Below are 26,886 nucleotides of genomic sequence, written 5' to 3' on the forward strand. Positions count from 1 at the left end.
AACTCTACGACCTTTTGTCTTTCGACCTTTTGTCCATAAACCTATTCACAGTGAATTTGACATATACAATATTGTTTATAAGTTTGAAATAGCTATACAAGTTTGACGTCGGCGAATTGCAAGCTGAGTTCCGTGAGGGCCGATTAACAACATTGCGTAGAATGCTAGACAATATAACTTGAAGACTAGCCATCTGTTCATTGATTGCAATGTAGCATATAATTCAACAAAACATGAGTTTTCGGCGAAACTTATTAGACTGATACGTGCAACGACTGGATGCTTTGATATAAGGTTGTTAGAATTGTAGACGAGGTGTTAACTTCGTTGGTTAAGCTAGATGGAGTGAAGCATGGAGATGGACTTTCATATTGATTGTTTAACAGTGCACTTGAGGGTGTGATTCTGAGAGATGTGGCAAATTGTCGATCGCATATGTTTCTCAGCTTTGGGGCTGATATCGAACTTATTGGAATCGTTCGCTGAATAGTAGACGAGGCTTTTGGTTCCTGGAGAGAGGGACAGCAAGGATAGACTTGACCATTAACTCTATTTTAACGAAATATATGGTTGTAAATAGAAATACAAGGTTGCAGATAGAGAAAGAAACTGACCTAAAACTGTTGGTTCTGAGATAGTGGTCGATGGGGCTGTATTTGATTTTTTTGAACAATTTATATACCTTGGAACACTTGTGACATGTGATAAATACTAGCCCAAAATTTAATTGAGTGTTCTGCCCCACAAATACAATTCCTTCCTGTAAGAACCTATAGAGATCTAAAGTGCTACATTTGTTAAATGCATGTATAGCGATGCTTACTTATGATGAACAAAAAATGCCCCAAGAGTGGGCGAAGCAGAGTGGAAAAGCATTAGAGAGTATCCGACAGGTGAGAGCACTTGTAATAAATGAATGACTACACATCTCTACACGTATAAATACATTCACATGCGGGCTTAACTGGGTGTTGTTTCGTGTTTGGGGGCGGGGAGAAAAGGTGAATACGGTGCGAGAAAGGATGCAATTGCTAACATTCATTACACACATAACGCTGTTGCTTCGGATTCGAATTTCAGTGTGTGATATCGACCGGTGCCGGTGGGGATTTTTTCGGGGGGGAAGAGTAGGTGGAAAGCGGAAAATGCTCTCTTTGTGTCTAATAACTAGCTTTTTTCTGGGTTCTATTTACCTGCTGGAACTGTAAGAGCGCTTGCTAGTCCTGCATGTAATGTTCAAAGCGAGAAGGAAATATAAATAATTCATTCGATATTACATGATACGAATGTTACAAATTGCATGTTTACTCTTTAGTGATTATTCAACGCTGGAATTGGAATTGGAATATCGATAGGAACTGGCTTCGGTAGCATGGGTAGTAATTGCCAACATAAAATGAGAGGTTTTATCGGAATAGGAAAGTTGTTGATTATAGAACATATGTTTCTGTCTACTGCTGATTAACCAACTGAAAATGAAGAGTTTTTAATTCAACAAGCCATAGCTTTTTGTTAGAGAACTAATTACGAACTGTAAACTAATTTAGTTTTCCCAACAACCCTTTGAAGATCAAACGGACTTACATTCTTGGCCAACGATGGTGTGATTTGGTACTTGTAAACTCGTACTCGTGTGATAACCGTAGCCATTTTGCGTTGCATAGACAGAAGTCTTCTGGTCTTCCATTGCCAGAGCTAGATCCATTGAGTGTTCCAGGGCTTTGTTGTCGAGCCCTGTCGTCGGGTAGTATGGAGGAGGGGCTTGACTTTGCTGAGCGACAATCGATGGTCGCACCGAGTCCATTTCGTAGTCTTTGGCGGTGGAAGATTTTTTGGTATGCTTTCGTTTGCATCGGCAGAACATCAGTAGAAGTCCTACGAACAGAGCGAACACCACGCAGGACACTATGATGGCGATCAACGTGGGCGTGGCCATGAAGGCGGAGTCGTGGACATACGCTGGACCAACTGCGGAAGGAAAAATAGATAAAATTTCATCACCTTAATCTCCAACACGAAATACTTACTCTCTGCATCTACGTAGTCTCCGCAGTGCTCGTGGTTTGACTTTAGACACAGCTTTACCCTTACTCGTGGAGGAATTTCCTCTTCCAGGGCCATCGGTAGGTCATCTTCACCCAGCGAGCGGGCACTACTCCTCCTGGCAGAAATCATATTATCCATGATCTCTTCCTTGTACGTTGGCTTGCTTCCGGATGCTGCTAGCGGAACCGTTTGTACCACTTGCCACGTAGATATGGGGCTGTCGTGATATCCGATCGACTCGACGATGGCAATCAATGAGAGACAAGTAGCGCCCACGTTTACTCCAAGTTGTCGTGTTTCCGGGTCGAATCCAACATGCAGTGGCACCGGGACTTTGCTTACCTTGGTAGTTGTGGCGATTTCATTCGACGGTTCAGAGTGGCCCTTTGCATTGAAGGCTTTAACCTTGAACACGTAGCTCTGATGTTGATCTAGAGGAGTTACGCTACAGGGAACATCCCGCTGACAGTCGAACTCCATCCACTCGGAGCTGGTTTGCTGAACGATGCCACAGTCGCCGTTCATCTGATCATGATGAGGGATGGCTACCTTGCGGTAGGATACAAAGAATTTCGTATTACTGATACCACCGTCGAATCCAGGATCCCAAACTAAAGAAACGTAGTTGGATCCTACGTCGGCTGCGTGCAGATTGGTGGGTTTCTCTGGAGGTCCCTTCGGTTGGAGCCTGATCGGAGCACGGATGGTTTCAATTGAGTTACCCACGCGGCATGTGTAATCTCCATAGTCTTGGTGCTTGAGATTGTTGATCTTCAGAACACTGGTATAGACGTCGTTATTATCGGTGGTTGTGTTGATTTCGTAGTGTCCATCGGAGGACATAGATAGAGCAGCTGTATTGGTTCCAAAGTGCCATTGGAACTCCGGTTTCGGGTAGGCTTGAACTCTACAGATAACCTCGGCGGATTCTTTGATTTCATAGGCAACCTTGTTGTATTGATGCAATACAATCGGTCCATGTTCAATACGAAGGTGCATACTGGCGTTAGCTGAAGCCACTTCATTCTCATACAAACAGGTATAAGTTCCTCGATCGCTGGGTAGAAGCTGTGTTTTATGTGGACGTGCTTTACCCTGGAATACGAGCATGCTTTGAACAATTACCATTCCACTTAAATCGTCGTTGTTGCTGGTACTGATGCGGTACATGTTGGCATCAGTTGTGATGTCTCGTCCATCTTTCAACCATCGAACCGTAGGACGAGGCTTGCCTTTGGCACGGCAGCTTGCGGAGAAATCCGTGTCTCCGACACGTTTTGTCATATGTTGTTGCATTTTGCCGATAAATTGAGGAGGTTGATGCACTTCAAGTTTGATAGTAGCCATCGGCCCATGGCCAAGTTCGTTGACTGCATGACAGTGGTAGCTACCTTCACTCCCTAGATGAGCCCTGGGAATCACATATTGAGGCCCTTGAGCAAGTATCGTATTGGATGATACTTCTCCGACGGCGTCCTTAAACCACCGAAACTGCGGAACAGGCCATCCGGGAGGGTTTGCCGAACACGTCAGCGTTACGCCACTGCCCACGTGTACAACTGGTTTACTGGGATTGATGTACGCTTGTCCAGGTCGATGTCGAACTAGCAGAGCAACGGTTGAGTTTCCGATCCGCTCAGCTATTTTTCCTCCGTATGGTTTGATCATGTTGACTGCACGACACACGTAAGTTCCCGCATGTTCTGCCTTCACCTCACGGAGCTGTAGTATATCGCCAGCATATCGGAAGTCCGGACTACCCTCCTTGAACCATTCAATCGAGATTGGTGGAGGGTTCGACGTAACATTACACCGAATGCTGACAGTTTCTCGTTCTTCGGCTTCCCATGTCTTGGACTCAATAACCACTACCGGAGCGTACTGGACGTCCAGAGTGATGAGCTGTTCGCCAACCTTTCCCAAGCCGTTGTCTGCCGAGCAGCCGTACTCTCCGGCGTCTTGAACGGACACTCGCTGGATGGCATGTGTCCGGGAGGAACTGATGAAGCGTCCATTCCGAGTCCACCGAACATTTGGAACATTTGGCTTGGCATCGACGGAGCATTCGAGCTTGGCAGTTGTGTCGCGCTCCACTCGTAGCGGATTTTCCGGTCCGATTTCCACTCTTGGATAATCTGAAACGAAATAAGAAACAGGAAGCGCATTATAGTAAAACGATAATAGCGAGTAGCTTTTGGGGGAAAAGTTTCATCCTCGGAGAAATGTCAGACTGGTTTTTATCGTCGTTAAATGAGTCCTATTTGTTGCAACACGTGTGAGACATAGTCAGTCAGCATTGCCGGAGTCGGTCGGTACAATGCGAAAAGTTTCAACAAGTCACGTGGCTTTTTGTCTATATCTCGAGCACAACAAAGCAAATGGAGTTGTACGTCGTAGTTGCCCCATTTCGGTGCAATGTAAGACGTCGGTTGCCGAACACATAGTTGAATGTGGAGCAATTTTTTTTTTCGATGCTGTGTATTTGCCGAAGGAAGCAGTAAAACTAGTTCTCCCTGTTGTTGTTTTCTTGGCAGAGGATTGTGAGCGATTTTCTTTTACACCATATCGGCACTCAGCCAGCACGAGTAAGTGGAGGAAAAGTTTTGCGCCCGGTTCTTTCAGTTTTTCCTTGGGTTCAATTGGACCGAGTCTTGAAGTTGCATCGTTAACTGTGGCAGAAATTCCGGAACTTTCCGTCTTACTTCTTGGTTAGTTCTTGGTTTCTTACTTCGTGCCCAGACACGGAAGGTCACCGGCAGTGGGTCTGGTCAGGCACGACGGAAACGAATATGCGGTGGCAGTTTATGGCCCAGCACCGAAGGTTATCGTTGCCGGAATGGTGCGAAAAAAAGTTTTCCGTCAAGTGCGAGACTTTGGGGCTATACATGTAGAACTCGAGGAAATGGAGGCGAGTGCGGTTCGAATGATAGCCAAAGTCAGACGAAACGTTCTTACAGCTTTCCGCTTGCCGGGAGAGAGAGTGGAAAAGATATCATTAATCTCAATGTCTTTGATGGTAATTGAGTTTCTGGTTCGAGAGGATTAATTGTCTGATGAAATGCTTTAGCGGTGGAGTGCTCGTTGATTGGGTTTAGTTGATTGCTTTTTTTAAAAGTAAGTTGCAAGTTTACTGCTGAGCTTTGATACTCTTACGGACTTGAGACTATTTATTGAAGATAAGCTACACTCATAGCATGAACAATTCAGTTTTCATCAAGGTAAAACGTCGCAAGTTCTGGGTAATATTTGTTTCAAAGATATTGCTTTTAAACATGACCAATTACTTCATTGTTCGATCCGGAATTTTCCTACATTAACTACACAACGGATTTACCCGAGAATTTTTCAAGAGGTCTTTGAAATATTCATGTAAGATATCCACTAAGAACACCTATATGAAAATGATATATAAAGAAAGATTTATCGTGAATTACTGCCATGAAATTTTCTCGATTTTTTAATTTCGATGATTCTGATTCGTACTTAAGAAATATTTTTAATGTTGCTCCAGGACTATAAAGATTACTACCCGGTTGTTTTTTTTTTTCATTTCTACTGAATGTTTTATAGCTTTCTCGAATTTTTGAAGAGCTTAATTCAGGCATTGATTTATCGATTTTTGTGGGAATTTTTTAACGGTTTCAGTTGAGCTTTTCTCTAAGAATTCTTTTATAAGTTCTTTTAAGGTCTTCTAATATTCATCAAACACATTTCTTACGACTTTTAGACTCTTAGATTCTTAGTGGATATGTATGAGGTATTGTTCAAATTAGCTGGAAGCACTGTACGACCGAAACTGAGTTACTGCTCCGTAGTTATACTTAGTAAGCCTTGTACTTTTTCTGCCTCTGGTTCTTACAGAGATATCCATAACAATTCAACCAAAAATTGATCAAGGAATTACATAAAAGACGCGTCTTGGAATAACTGCAAAGATTCCTTTGATTTTTTCCATTTAGAAGTTACTATGTGTATTCATGATTTAGTCAAGGATTTTTGTAGCTATTGCTAAAGGGGGGCATTTCTGGGAGTTTATCTAAAAATATCTGCAGTCACTACAGAAGAAATCTCATCCAAAGATTAACAATAATTTCTTTAGGATTTTTTTTTTCCAAGTATATCGTTTGAAACAACTTTATAATTTGATTTATTTTCAAAACCTTGTATAAGGAACCCTGATCGTGAGTTTTCAAAAAAAATTCTTTGCCAAATATTTGTATTGCTTTTCCAAAAATCCCTAAGAATAATTCATGGAATCTTGAGGTGAATTCTTGAAGAGATCAGGGCAAAAGCACCAATATTGGACCCATCAATTATATTTGATCCTTTCATACGATTTTAGTAAAATTTGTATGAAAATCCTAAAATTGACACAGAATCCTTGTGGGTCGAAAATTAGTGTTTTTCCCCTATTGAGATAACTCTTGGGAAATCGTGAGAAATCTCTAGAGGACTCTCTAAAAGATAACTGGTCAAGTCCTTTGAATAATTACTGAATTACCGTAAATTTGGCTAAAATTGATCACCGTGTTGCACGATTGTATATCTTAATATTGATGTAACTTGTAGTAAATAAACATTGTTTGTCTTAACTATTCTTGAGTTGTGAAGTTTTTCGTGTCATAATCATTTTTTATATTTCTGTGAAAATAAGTAAAATTTCAGAATCACGTTCGGCGTGGTATTGACAGACATCAATTTTTGTCAGATATCAGGAATTTCCTTAGGAAATCGCCTGGTACATTTAGGCTTTTCTGCAGTATTCTTTAAATTTAATTTCTTATAATTTTCAAAAATGTTGTATTGTTTATTGTGATCAATTACACCCCGAAATGGGACCTCCCGATTTTTTTACTTTAGAGATGATTTGTATCACTAAAATCAAACTTGTTAGAAAACATGAGTCAATAAGGTTCACCATCGTATTTATTTTCCTGCATGTAGTTGTTTGGCATCGACAACATTATAAAAAAAAAAAACAGATTAGAAAAACCATGAAAAATGACCAATTTCACACGAAATAACGATAGTTTGTTATGAAATTACTTGCACTTTTGTTGTAAAGATCCCTAGCAGACTTTGTAAGTAAATGCTGAACATGACATACCATTTTACTTCGTATACCTGAAGGAATAAAATTGACCCCTTTGGTATATAGCCCGAGCAAACGAGTCGGTTTCGTGCTGTGTTAGTGTTTTTACGTTCTTTCGGTTTGCGCGCGTCTGAGTAGTGTTTGATCCTTCAACCTTGACGCTTGCTCCTGCGGGGGCGGGCGACGAGAACAGGATCAAACATATCGCGCGTCGGTAGTTAGTAGTTAAAAGTTAGAAAGTGCGCGGTCCGGAGTTATGTGTGGTCATTTGATTCCATTGCATGCTCCTGTGGGTGAGCGACGGAATCAGGACCAGCCGTGTTCGGTCCGCGTAGTACGAGTGCGAAAAAAGAATCGCGTTTCTCAGTTAGTCCGTATGCAGTAACTAAAGCTGAAAGTGGATTGTGGCTGCTCAATCGAGGATGAAGGATCAATTGGTGAGCTCGTTTCATGCTTTTATTCATAAACTGTAAAATATGTAGGACTTTTTTAATGTACAATCGTTTCAATGGTGGACCGTAAATATGATTTTTCAACAAACTATGAATGGTTCGTCATTGTATGTGTCGGCATAAACTCTTATTCATAAATTATTTAAGTTTTACTGATTTTTTATTTCTTTCATAATTAATAACTTGTAATTAAGAAGTAAGATTTCTTTGTAATTAAAACAAAACTTTTAATGGTTCGCCACTGTAAGTGTCGGCATAAGCGTGTTCAATGATGGTCCAGCCAGTTGAGTTTCTATTTCTTTTCTTATCAGTGAAATGTGGTAGCACATGCTTTCGCCCACACAACTGTAGGAATGTTGTGTTTAGCTTTTTGTTTAATAAGCTTTGAGTGGTTCGTCACTTCAAGTGTGGACATTATTTTTTTTCTTCTACTCTAAAATTTTTCATATCAATTGCAATATTATATTTAAAAGCATGTTTATATCTCACAAAAAAATGTATATCATGGTCTAGTTGCTTATCAAAGTGAATCCTGTGACCCAACGATCCTTCCCATTAACAAACATCCTTCCCAGTGACCTTTGTGGAGATGCAGAGGCAAACACGGTCCCCAAATAGCAAAGGTTACACACTAACATTCCTTCCCCCAATCCCACCTGACTGCAAGGACGTGGCCGGCGCCGTTATTGACCCTGTATAAATAGAGGCACTAAATTATGCACACTGAAGAAGATTATGGCCAATCCCAGCCGAACTTCTGGTTGATTCTTTGTGCAATTTCACTGACTTCGGTCAATCACGGAATAGTAACCATTGTTATGTGTAGTCAGTCTAACCTAAGCTAAGCTAAGCTGAAGGAAAAAAATCGATCCCTTTGTGTAGTTCATAACGTTTTGTCAAGCATCTCCTATTCCTACCTCTTCATGGCGCTGGCCGAGGCACAAGCAACCTTAGAGAAATCCGGGTATCCAAATCCGGTTTTTTTTATAGGGAAGGGAAGATTTGCATCTGCAAAGTTATAGCGGGTAATCTCCATGTTAGGACTGGCTCACACCAGTGTATAATCCACATGTCAGAGGCTGCTGATCACCGTCCAATTACCAGCGATCGACTCGAAGCTAAACTGTACACTAGGCCGTCCCTTGTTTTTCGAAAATGCGAAATGTTATAAGTTCGTCATTGTAAAGTGCTCGTTTAGGTAAGAAAAAAATCAGGTAAAAATTTGAAGTCCGTACGTGGACGCTAAGTGGTTCCCCAACGGCCTTGAAGGTATCAGCTGTAGATGACCCCCGAGCGCAAATTGAGCTCGCTGCTCTAGTGCACGCTTCGTGAGTCCGAAACACCACTAGTTACACATTCTCCTGCGCGCGTTAATTGTCATTATAAAAATGTATTTACTTTCTAATTATGAATGTTATATCAACTAGCTTTGTTCAATAGATTTTCGATGTTTGAAACACGTTATTAGATTGGCCAGTGTCACATAGTTGGGTAAATGTTGACGATAGAGGAAAAAATAGGTTATTTTTACCCGTTACTTCTTCTATTTGGCATTAACGTCCCCACTGGGACAGAGCCGGCTTCTCAGCTTAGTGTTCTTATGAGCACTTCCACAGTTATCAACTGAGAGTTTTCTTTGCCAGAGTTGCCATTTTCGCATTCGTATATCGTGTGGCAAGTACGAAGATACTCTAGGCCCAGGGAAGTCAAGGAAATTTCCATTACGAAAAGATCCTGGACCGACCGGGAATTGATCCCAGACACCTTCAGCACGGCTTTGCTTTGTTGCCGCGGACTCTAACCACTCGGCTAATGAAGGCCCCTTATCCGTTAGTACCTGAGACGAGACTCGCGAAGATGGTCTTCTTTTTCTGTGATTGCTGAGTTTTTCTTATTCCACTTTGTGTTTATACCAATTATGCACATGCTGTTCACCTCACATGAACCTCTCAGCAAAAAATGATTGAGTTTGCAACACATCGAATCATAAATAGCCATTTGAGTGAAATTTCCTGCCAGCAAATGTAGCAGACATTAGACATAATTAATCTTCTGCTTAGATTTATCAGTAACTTTGGAAAAAACTGCTCCGCCGACTGAGGTTTTTAATAACAGTTTACTTTGAACACAATACTTTTCACTTTTTCAGCCACAAAAATGGTGGGCTGCATTTGACGTTTCGTGAGAGGGGAATCTGGGCTGCATATGACGTTGATATTTTTCCTCTTCGCGAGTCTCTCTCAGGTTAGTACTAGCCAAAACTAAAATATTATTTTATACTGTGTACATCTTTATAACAGTGCACGTTGACATAAAATTACAACTACAAAGAAAATAAACTTCTTTGCTGACTATCAACGCGCGCACGGTAATTTGTAACTAGTGGCTTTCCGTGCTCACGAAGCGTGCACTAGAGCAGCGAGCTCGATTTGCGCTCGGGAGTCATCTACACCTGATACCTTCAAGGTCGTTGGGGGACCACTTAGTGTCCACGCACGGACTTCAAATTTTTACCTGATTTTTTTCTTACCAAAACTAGCACTTTACAATGACGAACTTATAACATTTCGCATTTTCGAAAAATAATGGACGGCTTACTGTACACCATGGTCTTTCGGGTATTAAGGAGGTTGTAGTTCTACTTTCAAAAAATAATCAAGCAACGGAAAACCAATAGGAAAATACTAATCGGCTTCCGCAATAATTTATTACGTAACGCAAAAATTAACAATTTTCAAATCACTCCACTCCCCCACCCTTGTAACGCTTTAGGCATGTTATTTTGTATGAACTGTAACGCCTGAGCCTACACCCCTTCCCATAGAGTGTTACGTAATTTGTGAGGGGGGGCGGGTGTGCTACGTCTTTCGACGGTTAAAGTGCGCCAAAGACTTTCCATTGTAAACAACATTCGGTACCGACGCCCGCCACGGTACAATCTGAAACGACTCAAGCTACCCGAAGTTGCAACTGATTACGCGCAAAGCCTTTAAGCAGCGTTGCCGGAAAAGGGAGAGCTCACCGAAGCCCCTCTTGAGGACTGCTGGAGTTGTGGCAAAGCAGCCGCTAACAACGCAGCGGAACGTGCCATTGGGTTCGTGGAGGGATACGATGGAACGGTTGGTTCGACGAGGAGCGCTGGCGATTATGCTGCAGCAAGGCACCCGTTAAAACGTGGAACGATACAAACAGAAGCGAAGACAGCAAAGCTATTTATTCCGGGATATAAAGCGCTGCCTGGATGAGTTGTAGTGCGAAGAGATGGGGCAGCTGTAGCGTTCTCAAGAAACGCGTAAGTTCTACAAAAAACTCAAAGCATCCCGCAAAGGCTTTGTGCCGCTAGTCGAAATGTGCCGGGATAAGGATGGAGGTATCTTGACGGACGAATGTAACGTGATTGAAAGGTGGAAGCAACACTACGATGAACACCTAAATGGCGGAAAGGAACGGCTTCACCAGTACGGCGGATGAGGAAGACTTGCCGACTCTCACAATAGGTGCAGTTAAGGATGCTATCAAACAGCTCAAGAACAACAAAGCAGCTGGAACCGATGGTATTCGAGCGGATCTTATTAAAATGGGCCCGGAGGAGTGGAAGGAGGGATCCCAGATTATCTTCCACCGTCTATCGCCACTGGCAAGCAGATTTGTGGGAAGTTATAAAGCCGGTTTTTTGGACGGGCGATCGACGACAGGCCAAATTTTTACTACTATCGACCGCAAAGAGCTAAGATTATGAACGAGAATCTTGATATTTTTGCACCATTTTTTCACAAGTTCTCAAAAAACTCTTCTAGTTTAAAGATCCGTGTCGATATTAATTATTGGTAATCTGGCTTTGAAGACACTCTGATGTCACTTGGTGGACCGACATTCTGCATATAAAATATCAATTATTATTGGCCAATTCATAAAAAAAAAAAATCTTGGAGATATCTGAAAATTACCATATGATGTTTTTGAAGTCTTCAAAATCTTTATTTGGCCAGCGTGGTACTAAAAACTTAAATACTCATTGCTCAAAGACTGTTGCACGAGATTGCTTCAATTTTTCACAATAAATTTACGTGGGTGATGGGTGCGTGTCGGTTTCCCAAGGAGTTTTGGAATATCTCCGGATCCAGATGGCCAATGATCAATATCGAAGAATCTTAAACTAGAAGAGTTTGTGATAACTTGTGAAAAAATGGTGCAAAAATTTTGAGGAACGAAAAGTCTTCGCGATTTGAATATTTTTGTTGCGGAAAAAACTGGAGCTGCTAGTAGAAGGATTAATAACTTAGGCACGTATACCTTTTCTGAAGCGCTTTTCTTATCAATCGCTAGCCAATGATATTGTCTTTTAATAAGCAGAAAAAAAAACTCTTGAGTTTTAGTATTACTCTGTCATAATCGAAAGAGAGCGAGAGGGACGATAATCTACTAAAGTGCAGCGAAATTTTGCCATTCCAAAAATCTCACCAAAGAACAGTAAAATATAAAACCATCATTCTTTGGCTAATCACCCATTGTGTACAATCACATTTCAAATACACTTATTTTCGCTCTCCTATGGAAACCACTACCGATAAAACTATCGTAAGCATTTTCGTAATATGGTATCTACCTACATCTGAAGACGTCTGCTTGACAAAAAGCTTTTCCTCAGTTTTCGTCCAATGTCATTGCCCAACATTAGCCAAGACTCGGAATAAAGCGACTATTGCAGCCTTGGGTGGAACATCCTGTTATTGGCGTGCAAACAATACTCGAATGCTTGCCAGAGAAGTAAAAGTTTTCTGGCCAAAAACCAAATGAAACGGTGATAACTGCTTAACTTCGCCTGGAGGTTTTTATTGCTAGCTGATTCAAACTAACGAATCCTTATCTGCAAACGTTCTCGATAATGGTTCCATCTTATTTGTGGTTTCAAGGTTACGAGGTCCTCACTGCACAGCAATACAATTAGCATATCAAATTTAACTGATACATACAACTTCCATTTATCAGGTGTTGTGTGGCCAGATCAAATTATATCCGATTCCCCCGATTCGCTCGTCCGAGTAATCTCTACATTGTATCTCTTGAGTAACTCCCACAACCATTTCGCACTCGGTGGGTAAAGTCTCTCCTCTAGGCGCGTGATTGATGGCAGTGGTTGAAGATTTATACGAGATACCACTCGTACCCGTCATTTGCCATACGCAGAGCGTGCCGCGACAACGACGACACCAACCAACCAACAGTCGGCGTTGACAAACGAGAACGGAAGGACGGACGACACCAACGACGACAACGCAGCAGCAGCGGTTTGCCATTGCCTTTGTGCTCTGCCACCTCCACAATCAACCTCCGAGAAGGCGGGTACGCGATGTGCCCTCACCGCCATCATCATCGCATCGGGTACAAACGGCAAAGTGCGGTCGTCATCACAGCTGGTCGTGGCAAGGCAACCCTTGCACGTTATGTCCTAACCTCTCGTCGTCAGTTCGCGACCGGTCCATGGTGGCATCACTCAGTCAGCAATGTAGTAGCTAAGCTGGTGGAGCGGGACTCTGGGCAGACGAACGAGTGAGTGACTGAATGAAGGTACACTAGTAATGTACGCCAATTCATCAAGTTCTTCATTTCCCGCGCGACGCATTATCGCGTGCTACATAGCGCCGCTCGGATGTTAGCTTCCTACGGATCATCCGGAGTGTGCATTCGCTGCCCGATACTCCCTGAGATCACGCGAGAGGTGCATCTGCTGAAGAAGCACAACGGTCGGAAAAAATAAGTTTGGCCAAAACTTGTCTTATTTCTTTGTATGCGAACTAGAGGGAATTTTTTTTTAATTACAGTGGTTACACTATTAAGGGTCACTTACTAATATGGGTCATTTCCATTTACATTGAATGTGAAACAAAGTGACTAATAATCGTGACAAGGTGACCCATAATAGTGTGACCACTGTAATTAATATTAAACAATATCGTCAAAATACATGTAAAATAAGGAATCTTTCCCAAAATGGCGGTGAAATAATGAATAAAACATTTCTGAAAATAATTAAAAATCTCAAAATAATTTCTGGTAGTTTTGGTCTCTTCTTCGTATGGAGCCCGACCATTGTGCTGAGCGCAGCGTGAAAGACGATGTCGGCGGTGTGAGGACATGAGGCGAGCGCGTGCTGCTCGTTTAAGATAATTGGGTGACATTTAAATGAGGCGAAACTGTAGCGATTTGTGCTCGCATGACGTGAAGAAGTTTGCACTTTGGATCGTGTGAAAGAAAGGCTACGGAAAACGACATTCTCACCAGAAAGTGCTGATAGAAGGAGATGAATGGGGACTGGATGGGGTTAATGGGATGAATTGTGGAAGAAACTACTACATTTAGTATACTCTTTCTCTCGCCCATATTTGTTTAATTCATTTATGCACTGGTTGGTGCCCTGGTCCATTTGGTGACCTTGGTGAAACTTTGGCCCACTAGAGCAAAACAAAAGTAATAACTTCGAAAAATAGTATGAGTAAAAAAAAATAAGCGTGAATGGGAAACAGTCCCGAAACACGATCAATAAATTAGGCTTCAATACTAGGGCAAATGTACCATTAGTGGTGCACCTAAGAAAAAATACTGTTAAAATATGGTGATACAATCATGAAACATATGATTTTAACGTATCAGTCGATTCCAATCATTCTAATGTATGAAAATCACGATTCATTTAATATTTCAAAGCAAGAAACCTCTCATCAATAATAGGATCACTGTTCTTTAGTAGGTATGTTTTAGAATGGTTCCTTTAATGGCGAAAACAATTGATTTCTTAAGGGACCCTCCGGCCCATAAAACAATTGCTTTAAATAGCTTTACGATTGAATTCCATGTATATTATTCGATTGCTTGTATGTGCGTCAGCACGGTAGCGAATTCCTCTAAATTGAGTGTAGCATTCTGCAACGTACGCTTAAGATGCGTTTTCACACTTTTTACACCAGATTCCATTAAACCAGCGAAATTGGGAGCTCGTGGTGGTATGAAATGCCATCCAACTTCTCGTGGGAGCAGGAAGTCGCTGATTTTGGACACAGTAGCCCCGGTAAAATTTGTTGCATTATCTGACAGGATTCTCTTCGCCAACCCATGATGATTAACGAAACGGTCAAGCGCAGCAAGGAACGCTTCGGTGGTGAGACTGGACATAATTCCAAGTGCACGTTCTTGGTGACCAAACACACGAAGACTGCTTTATAACCCTTAATCATTTTCGGTCGGTATTTTCCTTCCTTTACCATTATAGGTCCTGCATAGTCAACTCTAGTGTATTCAAATGGCATGGCAGGATTCACCCGAAAGTCAGGAAGGTTACACGGAGACGGAATTCAACTCAATTTTGGGTTGTTTCAACGCAATTCCGTAGTTGAGCCCAATAACTCAATTTTGGCTAAATTTCTAAGGTCCCCACTAGGTAGTTTGGCTTTAATTCCATTAGAAAAATATACTCAATTTTGGGTTGATTTAACGCAAAATTGAGTTCTTTCGACCCAAACATAAGAAAAGTTGCATTTACCCAAATTTGGCTTATTGGGCCAAAGTACCCCCATTGGGTAGATGCAGCTCTCTCTATGTTTGACAACATTCGTGTGGGAGAAAGAGAAAACCGAGAGATTTTGGGTTGAAACTATAATCGATATACTTAATTTTGGGTAAAGTAAACTCAAAAATTAGGTAAAAATATTTCTCCGTGTACCCATCAACTGTTCCACCCAAGGTATCTAGAAGGAAGGTAGCCCAATGTGTCAGATTTCCCATTCCGCCATTTTGAAATGCCAAGTGACAGCTGGCGAGTTTGTTTTGGTTGTTTGGATTTCAGATGCATGGCGTGACAAAGTAGGTATGAGCCTACGCATGCTATAAAACGTTTGACTTTTACTGTGCGCCCTGTTTTCAAGTTGCCCGTGAGAGAGAGCGAGATAGCACCAACACACGGCGTACAGTAAAAGTCAAGAGAACAAAAGAATTTCTGGCACTCGCAGAGGCTCATTGAATGTTTCTTTTACACCCACATCTGTGTGGTATAAGCAGCAAAGTATCTGAATTTACTTCACTGTGTAATGCACTGATAGTAGAATGACTTAACTTACGAGATAAAGTTACAAGAATACAACCGTCATCGTCAGACGGCGACAACGTGGCGCATCCTCTCTCTCATCGGTAGACCATCGGTGGTGGGTGGCTCTCACCCGCTGCACTATTCGAAATTTCCACATTTACATGCATTACATGCAATTGTAAACCAATTTTTCAAATAATCTTCTTTTCTTCGACACAAAACATCGGAATACTACATTAAAGACGAAAATTTGATTCGCGACAAAATGCTGGAGAAAATTTTCACTTCACTGTGTTTATGTTTGTTGGAATAAACATTCCCTAACAACCTTATAGAAACGGTTGAGTACACAAACCCGCCAGCTAGCCAACTCGCCAGCTGCCACTTCCGCCTTCCCCGCAGCTAACCACACCGCGCACCCACTGACTGCTAAGATCGGTAAACCTGTCATTATAATAATCTTGGTTCCACCCTTCGAGGGCTAGCCCTGAAACAGGAAACGCATGATCTGATGACTCCTCGAATGGTAGACCTGGCCCTCAACAACCAAAACTTTTGTCGAAGTATAGCCAGCAGGTTTGATGGACCGGCATGCATGTTTTCTTCGTGCAGTGATCGAATCAACAACTTCGTAGCAGGGTGGTGGTCTGGAAGGATCATTTGGTGCTTCGCATCGAATTATAGAGCAGATTTTTCCAGACGTCCTCCTACTCTGAGCACGCCATTCACTTCATCCGATACTGGACATAGACGGGTAAGTTTTTTGAAGATTCTGCCGCATGCTGACTGATAACCTCATCAGGTAGCTCGGTATGCTGGATAACGCGAACAATCGTAACTAATGATGCTCTCATTTCAGCAACCGATTTGAACGTGATAGGTGGAGTTTTGCCATATCCTTCATCCTGGTATTATTAATAAAGCGTAGAACCAATGCAACCATTCGTTGGAGTTTTTGAAATGAATCATAGGATGTAAAAACGGGTAGCTGCTCAATCGTTGCCAAGTTGACAATCACTTCAGATTTCATCTCAGGTGTATCGCTATCAGGAATCTCTTCAACTGCTGGTTCATAATGCATCTGCCGCAGAAATTCTGGTCCAAACCTGGGAGACCAAACCACCATAATGCATTTTTGTCCAGAACCTCAAGAACCGGTTGCGCACAAAAACTTCCAAACGCTTTGGTGCCTTCTTGAACCACGAAAGCACGATCTGGTTGTCTGACCACAGAATAATCTTGGAAATAGGAAGCCTCAAGGCGGAAAAAACTTTATCCAATAAACGTGACAACAGGAGTGCAGCACACAATTCTTTACGAGGTGTACGGTCATTTCTGAGAGCGGAGCAACCCGTGACTTACTGGTCAGAAGATTACAGTTTATATCACCGTTTTTGTCCACAGTTCTTAAATACAAATATGCCCCGTACACCGATGACGAAGCGTTTGCAAATCCATGGAGTTCAAAATTCTGAGATGTGTTATTCCTCAAGACTGTGAAGTCTTGAGGAATAACACATCTCAGAATTTTGATTTCGTTAAGAAACTTCAAGGACTTACTGAATTTCAAACATTGGGCAAGCAGATCACCTGGTATCTTTTCATCCCACTCCAATTTTTGAACCCAAAGCGGCTGCATAAACAACTTCGCTAACAGTACAACTGGTGAAACAAAACCAAGCGGATCGAACTATCTTGATATACGAGATGAGACAAATCTCTTGATGACAGGTTGCAGTGTGTCTTCGTCGGACGGAACGATAAATCGGAAATGATCATTTTTAGGATCCCACAGTAATCCCAGCGTGTGAACAGTGTTTTCGTAGTCGTCGATTTTAACGAACTTTTCCTTCTCCTCAGGAACGTTTTCCAAAACCGCATTGGAATTAGCACACCACTTGTACTCACCGACGTTGGAGGCCAGGGATGAGAAAAGTACTGGAGCAAACATTTACCGCCTCTACATTTACATCTTTCTACACCACAATCAAAATCCAAAGCAAACCATGTGTAGTGTAATTATTTAACCTTAACATCCCCACAACATTATTAAATCCCTGGGCTTGGGATTATATTTTCCAGGGAGCGATGAATTTTGATAATTGATCGCTGTTGTTAGTAGTTTTGATTAGATGTTGGGTAAATTTCAAAGCAATGGCAACCTTTTTATTACAAAATTTAGATTTTATCTTCTGACCTAAAGATTCTGGTTAAACTACTGTACTATGCAGTTGGGCTGCACTACGCTATCACTCATCAAAATTACTTTCACTTCGGGAAAATATAATTTCAAACTGGCGAGAAGATTACAGACTGAGGGTGGGTTAGGAGCACAATCAGACCCTTGAATGTGCAATGTGGGGTAGTAATTGGGAATGCCATTGACGGTTTGTAATCTTCTACGAGGTTTTCGAAAACCAACAGGGCGCGTGCACCGGGTTGCGGATAGGAGCAAAGGGAGATCAATAGCATCTACCTAAAATAATAGAGCAAAAAGCCGTTCCATGATTAGGTAATGTTAAGCGATCTTCTATGGTGTTCTAGTACTATAAAATTCTTCACTCACTGGGAATTCTGGCCTTGATAATATCAATAGTGATAAAAACATAAAATAATACCTAATACTTAATAAGTACAATGTAGCTTTAATGTAGTAATATGAAATAAAATCAATTTTCTATACTTGACAAGGTTTTGAAGACAATCAATGAGTGAAAGAACTACCTATTAGAAAAGCCACATCAGCTAAGTCTATACATATACAAATGTTGGTCATAGGGTCATGGCGAGCATTCGATATGTATGTCTATGACTGATTCTGATCTAATAGGGGCACTAGAAGACCACGCGGACAATTTCGAAACAAATTATTTTTATACATCGGTCTTACGTTCCGAAAGGCTCAGCTATGCTGCAAAGTAATTTTATAAGTTATTTTTTATTTTCATTACTGCTGTTTAATTGTTTATAATTCTAACAAAACTACATAATTAACTCATTACTAATCACTGTTCCTATATTCTCTTTTTCTCTCCTTCTTATCTGTTGCATGATTATGAGCATCACTAATATAATGCATGAGCATGCACAATAAGAATAATTTCAGGATTGAAAGCAGTACATGGATACCTGGATAGAATAGCTTCGAAAAGGGCGCTCAAAATATAATATTTCTGGTCAGGGAAGTATTTCATCAAGGGTATGTAAAATTTTTCCATTATTAACACCTAGATCACACAAACAAATGAACTAATATCAAATATTTTTTAAATATTTTTATATAAATCAGCATCGTCAATCAGTGTAAAAACAGATAAAGTTTGTAAAGTTATCACCATCGATTAAATTGCGCTCTGTATAGTAATGTTCATTCAGTATCAAAATCTCCTAAAGCGTCGCATTGTGCCATCAGCAGCCCTTAGCATCACTCTCATATTGTTATTATTTTGTTGTTTATAAAATTTCTAAAAAGCGATCAGCATATTCTTTCTTACTTGTACAATGGCCGATCTATTTGGAATCCCGCATAGAAAAATACAATTTGCCTTATTTTCCAAACAGTAAAATTCTTGTATCTGTTGAGGTTAATGTATAACGAATAGTTTCTTTTCAGTTCAACAATATGAAACCCCAAAGATTCACACTATAAAGAACTGTCTGAGTAATCTATGTTGAACAGTGAACATTTCTGAAACTGTCCAAGAAATGTTAAACTATACGGATTTAAAAATGTGTGTTTAATAGTTGCACAATTTGGTTACCCTCTATCAAATTCTTCGTGTTCATTTTGGTGCAACACACATTCACATGAGTATTTTACCATACACTACCCAATATACACAGTTTGGTAAATTGTTTTATGTGATGGTATATGTAAACGATACGGCCTTGCAAAGTTTTCATAATTTTTTCTGCCATTTTAATTCTCTCAATAAAATTAGTACACACTGTCGTCTTGTGAAATATTTATTAACGTAAAAACTGGTGATATATGGTATAGAAAAATTAAGGTCGCAATGTTTATTACGTGAGTATTATTTTTTTTTCTTTTCCGTGCCGTAAAAAGTGAAAAAAAAAATTCATTAATCAGATTTCCGCTGCCGATTTTTTTCTTCCAGTCATCCCGTGCCTTCAGCTACGGAGGAATCAGAAAAATATTATCAGATTAGTCTAGCCAACCAGCAAAAAGCCGGAAACGATATCGTCAACTATATGGAATCTACTTCCACCGTATCCCTAATAGCGCTAGCGCACAATCGACAAGAGTAACAGTTGCAGCAAGTTCAAGAAAGTGCCATGACAATCGCAATTGTTGATCCGGTCGCCGGAGTGATGCCGAATGCCGTCCAACCCAAAGGAAAGTTAAGTTAATACGTTTTCCAAAACAGCTTGTAAAGTTGTTTGTTGTCCGGGGATACCATCCGGAAGTACTTCTTCGGCATTTCGCTAACCGCTCCACAAAGTGACCGGGATGAAAACCAAAACAGCAGACAAAAATATTAACATCCAGTGCGTGAATCAATTTGGACCTAAAAGGAAGGATAAAAGATGAAGGTTCTTGACGAATTGAAGTGCCGAAAGTTAGCCGCATCCAACATCCAACGCAACCAGTGCATCGATTGTCACGACCTTTTCTGTTCAAGAAACCATCCTGCATCCGGCAAGTGTTCCTCCCCTGATGAATCCAAAATAGGACAAGCGGAATCAATCCTGGAGTCACATCCTGGCATGTGCTTGTGATGTTGTTGAGCGTGTTTTTGAATAAGGACGTAAGTGATATAATTGATTTCTCTTCGTTGAACCTCTCTTCAATTGATAGCACTTTTTCACATAAGGACGCTTAGCAGGAATGCAATCTAACATCCTAAGGTGAAAATCTGCGAAGATACTTGTCACCTTTATAAATACTTACGCCCTTATTCACGCCTGAAGTATAAATTTCAATTTCGACAGTCTTATGAAGAATCTATTTTATGCAGCGATGCGAAATGCAATTGAGTTTTGCTTGTTTTATTTAGGAAAAAAAAAAAACATAATACAAATATTTTTTGCAACGTTCTAGAATTTCATATCAAATAATCTTTAAGCCAATTATATATTCTTAGAATCAAACGCAAATGTATGAGTGTAAAAAAAAATGAGAAACTGCAAATCTTGTTTACGAATTAATAAGGAATATGTGTAGTACTAACTTACTGTATATAGAAACTATCAAATACCAACTTATTTATTTACTCAAGTACTATGTTCACTAGAGTAAATAAGTGATTAAATATTGATATGCACATCTCAGTAAGATTATTCTACGCATATTCACTTATTTTGATATCTCTTATTAAATTTCTGCATAATTTTATTTCATATGGGTTGAATTTAAAGGAACAGTAACGTCTGGGGTTAGAAAACTACTTTTAATTGTAAACCAATTATTCCACATACATTATTATTTTTTATCTAGCTTATTGTCGAACCAAATCAAAACTATTTGCGTAACAGTAGAATGAGCAAAAAATGGATAATATTTCAACTATTCCGCAAATTGTGAACGAAAAATTTTGTTCGAGAAAATTGGCGTTTTAGAATGGTTACATAACTTAACCGCCTATTCCCCACATTGTAATTTTCCCAGTTACCATTCAATAGACAGTCAGAACCGTTCGGGGTATCGTGGGTTTATTGTTAATTTGGATGTTATACGATGTAACTCTGATACTGTCCCAATTGGTTGTGGATGGTTCGGGAAACAGTATAAATATGGTACTTAGTTATGCGGGATTTTAATAAGTCAAATCAAACTTCAAAACTCAAATTAAATTGCTTTCAGCACATTTACATTTTGCAGCATTAATCGCATTACTGTGTCAAGTCTTCTCCATTCCCTATACCCTACCCCAACCCTTCTTATCCTTTCCGATGGTGTTCAAGTGGTCCGCATAGACTATTACGGCCATTACCTATCCCTTACCCCGGCTTTGGACTGACTTGCGCTCTCATTGCCCCACCAAACGCTGCAAAATGAAAATGAAATGAAACATCCCCACAACATTATTAAATCAAATCGCTTACGCTTAGCAACGCTCAACCATTTTTCATTAAATCAGCACTTTATCATTTCCATAGAATTCTACGTTTTGAAGCTTTCTCACGACCATAAGTCTTCAACGGAAAATGTCTCCAGTTTCACAGTCTACACGCGCCATTCTAGTTGCGCTAAGAATGCTTACGTAGTAGAAAACCATACGTGGGAATATAGTATTTTTCGAGTCTCACCTAATCCACATTCCATCAATATGTAACGACAGAACTAATGGATAAAATAAACGACACTTGTGTTTTAACTTCAAACCGAGACAGATGTGTATCATCCGAAATCCAAGGAACAATTATTCGCGACGGTTCACCACATGGCGACCTGTGAGCAGTGATTTTTGTGATACGAACTTTGAACCAATCAATACTGAAAATGGGAAAGTCAAACTCCAAGATAGTGAACAACAGCGGTGATCCACAAAATGTGATAATTAACCAATTAGAAGAACACTCGGAACACCACACTGCGCACGACCTAAAACTGACAGTGATTCTGGTAGCGGTGGTACTTCAATTTCTGCTCATTTGCTACCTATTATTAAAAAAACATTCCCGCAAGCAAGCGCTCAAAGCAGCGCGAAGTGTGGCCCAGTTGCAACATGTGTGAAAAATACTAAAATGGGCCGACGGAATGCGTTGTGTTTGGTTTCAGTCGGAATGAATAATGAGTGACAAAAACAGTTAAAATATCCAGCACAGTGAAAGCATCCATAATGTTTCGAACTGGTTCTGCGAAAGTTTTGAATGGCAAAACTAGTGACTTCTAACAGTGGCAATGATTTGCGAAAAAAAAACAGTGCCTAACTGAAAAAAAAACAACAGTGTGCATTCAACATGTTCAGAACTGAAGGTACGAATGTTGTGAATCAACAGCAGAAAATCCCTTCAATAGAGAATAGTTCAAGTTCAATTCAATGCTAATAAATTCAAACAGTGTTGAGTGAATTCGTTTTTAAAAATGATATTGACGCAGACTGTTGCTCCATCAGAAAATAAGTGAACCTTTTTATGAAACATTGAACAGCTGAAAACAGTGACATGTGAAAAAAATACTTACTAAAAGATTCATGAGAGAAGCCGTACACCAGAAAGATGAACCCAGAAGAAGGATCCCAACCAGCATGTCGAGACGAATCATAATGTAAGTTACTTTAAGTTTTCTTATCTTTGTAAAAAGTATAATCGTATAATCATGACCTATCAATGGGTGTGACACACAATAAGTTAATCATTGAAGAAGGAATAAAAGTGTTAAATTCAATCTTAAAAAATTTGAATAAAGCTCCAAATAGGAGATACAGAAGATTAACGCTAGAATTAAAATTGAATAAAGCTAAATTGACTTACAATAAAATTATAAACACTCTAGCTGAGGTAGAAGCTGATCTTGATGAATCAGAATTCAATTTTCTCAACAAATGCTCTCGACAAGTATACGGTAATATACATGTCTTAATATCGTCCAAGTTGGAATGGGCTGGAACACACAAAATTAGTTTGTTTTCGATAACATATGCAATTCTTTTTATAAACAAATTAAAACAAAAATCCAAACTTGTGAAGCCTGTAATACAACCAAAAATGGCAAAAATAGATATCAAAACGGGTACCTCACTCATTGAAATATATGAAGGTAACCCGGAAAAGTTGGACAATTTTCTTGATTCAGTAGCGCTTTTCGTTGACTTAGTCGACAGCGCAAACGCAGAATCTACACCAGCGGCACAAGCAGCAGCTAAAGCTGTCGCGATTCGTTTTATCAAAACACGTCTCGCTGGTGCTGCAAGACAGGCAGTACCAGAAAACGCCACATTAAACGAACTTGTAGATGCCTTAAAGCAAAATTTCCGATCTTCACCACCACATCAGCATTCCCAACGCTATGCATACCCACAACAGAACTACAGCCGACCACAAAGAGGTTTTAACAGACCTTTTAATAGAAATACGGTTTACTATGCACAAAACAATCAGGCTCAACCAGGGCAGCAGAATAATAGTGCGAATCCGCATGCGCCTGAACAAAATAGAAATAATCATCATGCTCATCCCCAACAGCAACAAGTACCAATTGGACAAACACAACATTTTTTATAAATCCATCGAGGACAGTTTTTACTGTTAACTTGTCCTCGCCTAGTTATGTACATATAAATGCAGAGTTTTCAGATTCGCAATGTCAACTCATTGTTGATTCTGGCTCTGAAATTTCTCTAATTAAGTCTAATAAAATTAGAACAAATCAAATATACAATCCTTTTGATAAATGTAAAATATCTGGAATAGGAAGTGGTGTTACCGAAACTCTTGGAAACACTTCAACATATATTAATTATGATAACATTAGATTTAATCAATCATTCCACATTGTAAATGATAATTTTCCAATACCAGCAGACGGCATCCTAGGAAGAGATTTTCTAACCAGGTACCGGTGCTGTATAGATTATGACAGTTGGCTACTGTCGATTAATGTCAATGATGATATAATTACTATTCCAATCAATGACAGGAATAACAGAAACATTATTCCGCCACGGTGCGAAATAATAAAATTAATGCACTTACCACAAATCGTTGAAGACAGTGTAATAATAGCAGGTGAAATTCAGGTGAATTACGCAAATTCAATTATCAGTAAAACTAGTTCGTTTGCAAAATTTTTAAATACAACGGACGATTCTGTCGCGGTTCCAAGTAATTTCAACCCGCAAATATTCCCACTAACCAAATATGATGTAAACGGCAATCTAAAGGCCAATAAGTCGACGAAAAATAGAAAACGAAAATTATTGAATGAATTAAAGCTTGATCATTTAGAACCCAGCTTAAAAGCCAATGTAGAACAGCTTTGTACGCAGTATAATGACATTTTTTCACTCGATGACGACAAATTGTCTACGAACAATTTTTACAAGCAAGAGATCAAACTAAATGAGCCAACTTCGGTATACATTAAAAATTACAGAATACCGGAGTGCCACAAGGCTGAAATTGAACGACAAGTAAAGAAAATGCTAGATGATGGTATAATCCGCAATTCATATTCTTCATTTAACTCTCCGGTTTTGCTAGTCCCTAAAAAAACATCGGAAGGAGATAAGAAATGGCGATTAGTAGTGGACTTCCGCCAATTGAATAAGAAAATCCTTCCGGACAAATTTCCATTACCACGAGTTGATGAAATCCTTGATAATTTAGGCCGAGCGAAATATTTTTCGACGCTTGACTTAATGTCAGGATTTCACCAAATCCCACTGGAAGACGAAAGCAAAAAGTTCACTGCCTTCTCAACTGGCACTGGACATTTTGAATTTAATAGACTGCCATTCGGTCTTAATATAAGTCCTAATAGCTTCCAACGCATGATGTCGATTGCGTTGAGTGGCCTTCCATCTGAATGTGCATTCCTTTACATTGATGATATCATCGTAGTAGGATGCTCGATAAAACACCATATATTGAATCTACAAAAAGTTTTTGACCAACTAAGAAAATTTAATCTGAAACTCAATCCTCAGAAATGTCATTTTTTCAACATACATACATACCCAATAAGATAGCCATGGCAAAAAGTGACATAATATTCAAATATCTAAGCATGGATCTATTTAAGAAAATCGGTAATTGTATTCTAAGGAATACTACCGTATTATTATTTAAAAAACCCAAGGTCTTGACAAGTCGAGACCAGGTAAATAATATACTACAACAATTTCATAACTTGTCAACAGGAGGACACTTAGGTATTAACCGGTTATACCGAAAGGTGAAATCTATGTATACATGGCTTAATATGAAAAAATGCATTGTTGAATTTGTCAATGCATGCACATTATGTAAACACAATAAACACTTTCCTAATGTGAAAACAAAACAATTAGTAACAACAACCCCAATGAAACCGTTTGACGTTGTGTCTATAGACACCGTTAGACCGTTTACAATGACCGAAAACGGAAACCGATATGCGATTACCATGCAATGCGATTTCACAAAATATGTGATAATTGCCCCAATACCAGATAAATCAGCGAATACCGTAGCTAGAACTGTCATAAATAATTGTATCCTTCAATTCGGTCCCATGAAAAGTATCAAAACGGATCAAGGTACCGAATATAAAGGAGTATTCGATGAAATTTGCGATCTTCTTAAAATTGACCACACATGCTCTACGGCATACCACCCACAGACTATTGGTGCATTGGAAAGAAACCATAGGTGTTTGAATGAATACCTTCGGATTTTTTCCAATGAAGCGAGAAATGACTGGGATACATGGATGCCTTATTATGCGTTCTCTTACAATACCACTCCTAACGTAGATCATGATCATACTCCCTTCGAATTAGTTTTTGGAAGGAAATGTAATACTTTACAATCAACTGATACTAAAATTCAACCTTTATACAACTTTGACTCATACGAAAAGGAACTAAAATACAGAATGCAAGTAGCACATACAAGAGTCTTAGTGGAAATCCAGAAAACAAAGAGCAATAGAACAAAATTTTTAAACGAAAATTTACATACAACACCACTTCAAGTCAACGATACCGTTTACCTAAAATTGGAAAATAGACAAAAATTAGATTCACTAAATGCAGGTCCTTTCAAAATTTTAGATTTAACCGAGTCTAATGCAGTAATAAAAATTGGTAATAAAATATCTACAGTCCACAGATCAAGATTAATTAAACGTTAATTATTTCAAATATTTGACTCCAACGTTCCCGAGAGGGGGAAGGATAAGGTATGAATGAGAAATTTATACGAACAAACTAAAAAAAAAATAAAAGAAAAAAAAATAAAAAAAAAAATAGGAAAAGACAAAAATGTTAAATCACAACATCAGAAGCGAAAGATCATGTTAAGAATAAAAGTGTATTTTTTAAATTGTTTGTAAAGGCTCGAACAATGCTAGTTCCCAAAATCAATACAAAAGAACAACTCATTGTATTACGTTGTTCTCCGCTAACGGGGAAGGTGTAGTGTAATTATTTAACCTTAACATCCCCACAACATTATTAAATCAAATCGCTTACGCTTAGCAACGCTCAACCATTTTTCATTAAATCAGCACTTTATCATTTCCATAGAATTCTACGTTTTGAAGCTTTCTC

General features: G+C 39.6%; 1 protein-coding gene and 1 long non-coding RNA gene across 2 annotated transcripts in view; one reads left to right on the forward strand and one right to left on the reverse strand.

The window, feature by feature from the left end:
* The window catches only part of LOC5577413 (contactin-2), a 619,947-nt gene that overhangs the window by 26,477 nt on the left and 566,584 nt on the right, over positions 1–26,886 (reverse strand). Inside the window, exons 5-6 of the mRNA XM_021844819.1 lie at positions 2,028–4,181; positions 1,585–1,968 (exon numbers count right to left, since the gene is read on the reverse strand). Coding sequence (XP_021700511.1) covers positions 1,585–1,968; positions 2,028–4,181 — 2,538 coding nt within the window. The remainder of the gene's footprint in view (positions 1–1,584; positions 1,969–2,027; positions 4,182–26,886) is intronic.
* On the forward strand, positions 19,324–20,688 carry LOC5567416. Its single transcript, XR_002500495.1, has 2 exons — positions 19,324–19,697; positions 19,789–20,688. It is a non-coding gene; the product is annotated as an uncharacterized LOC5567416 (long non-coding RNA).

The sequence above is a fragment of the Aedes aegypti genome, chromosome 2, assembly GCF_002204515.2.
Source record: "Aedes aegypti strain LVP_AGWG chromosome 2, AaegL5.0 Primary Assembly, whole genome shotgun sequence".
NCBI lineage: Eukaryota > Metazoa > Arthropoda > Insecta > Diptera > Culicidae > Aedes > Aedes aegypti.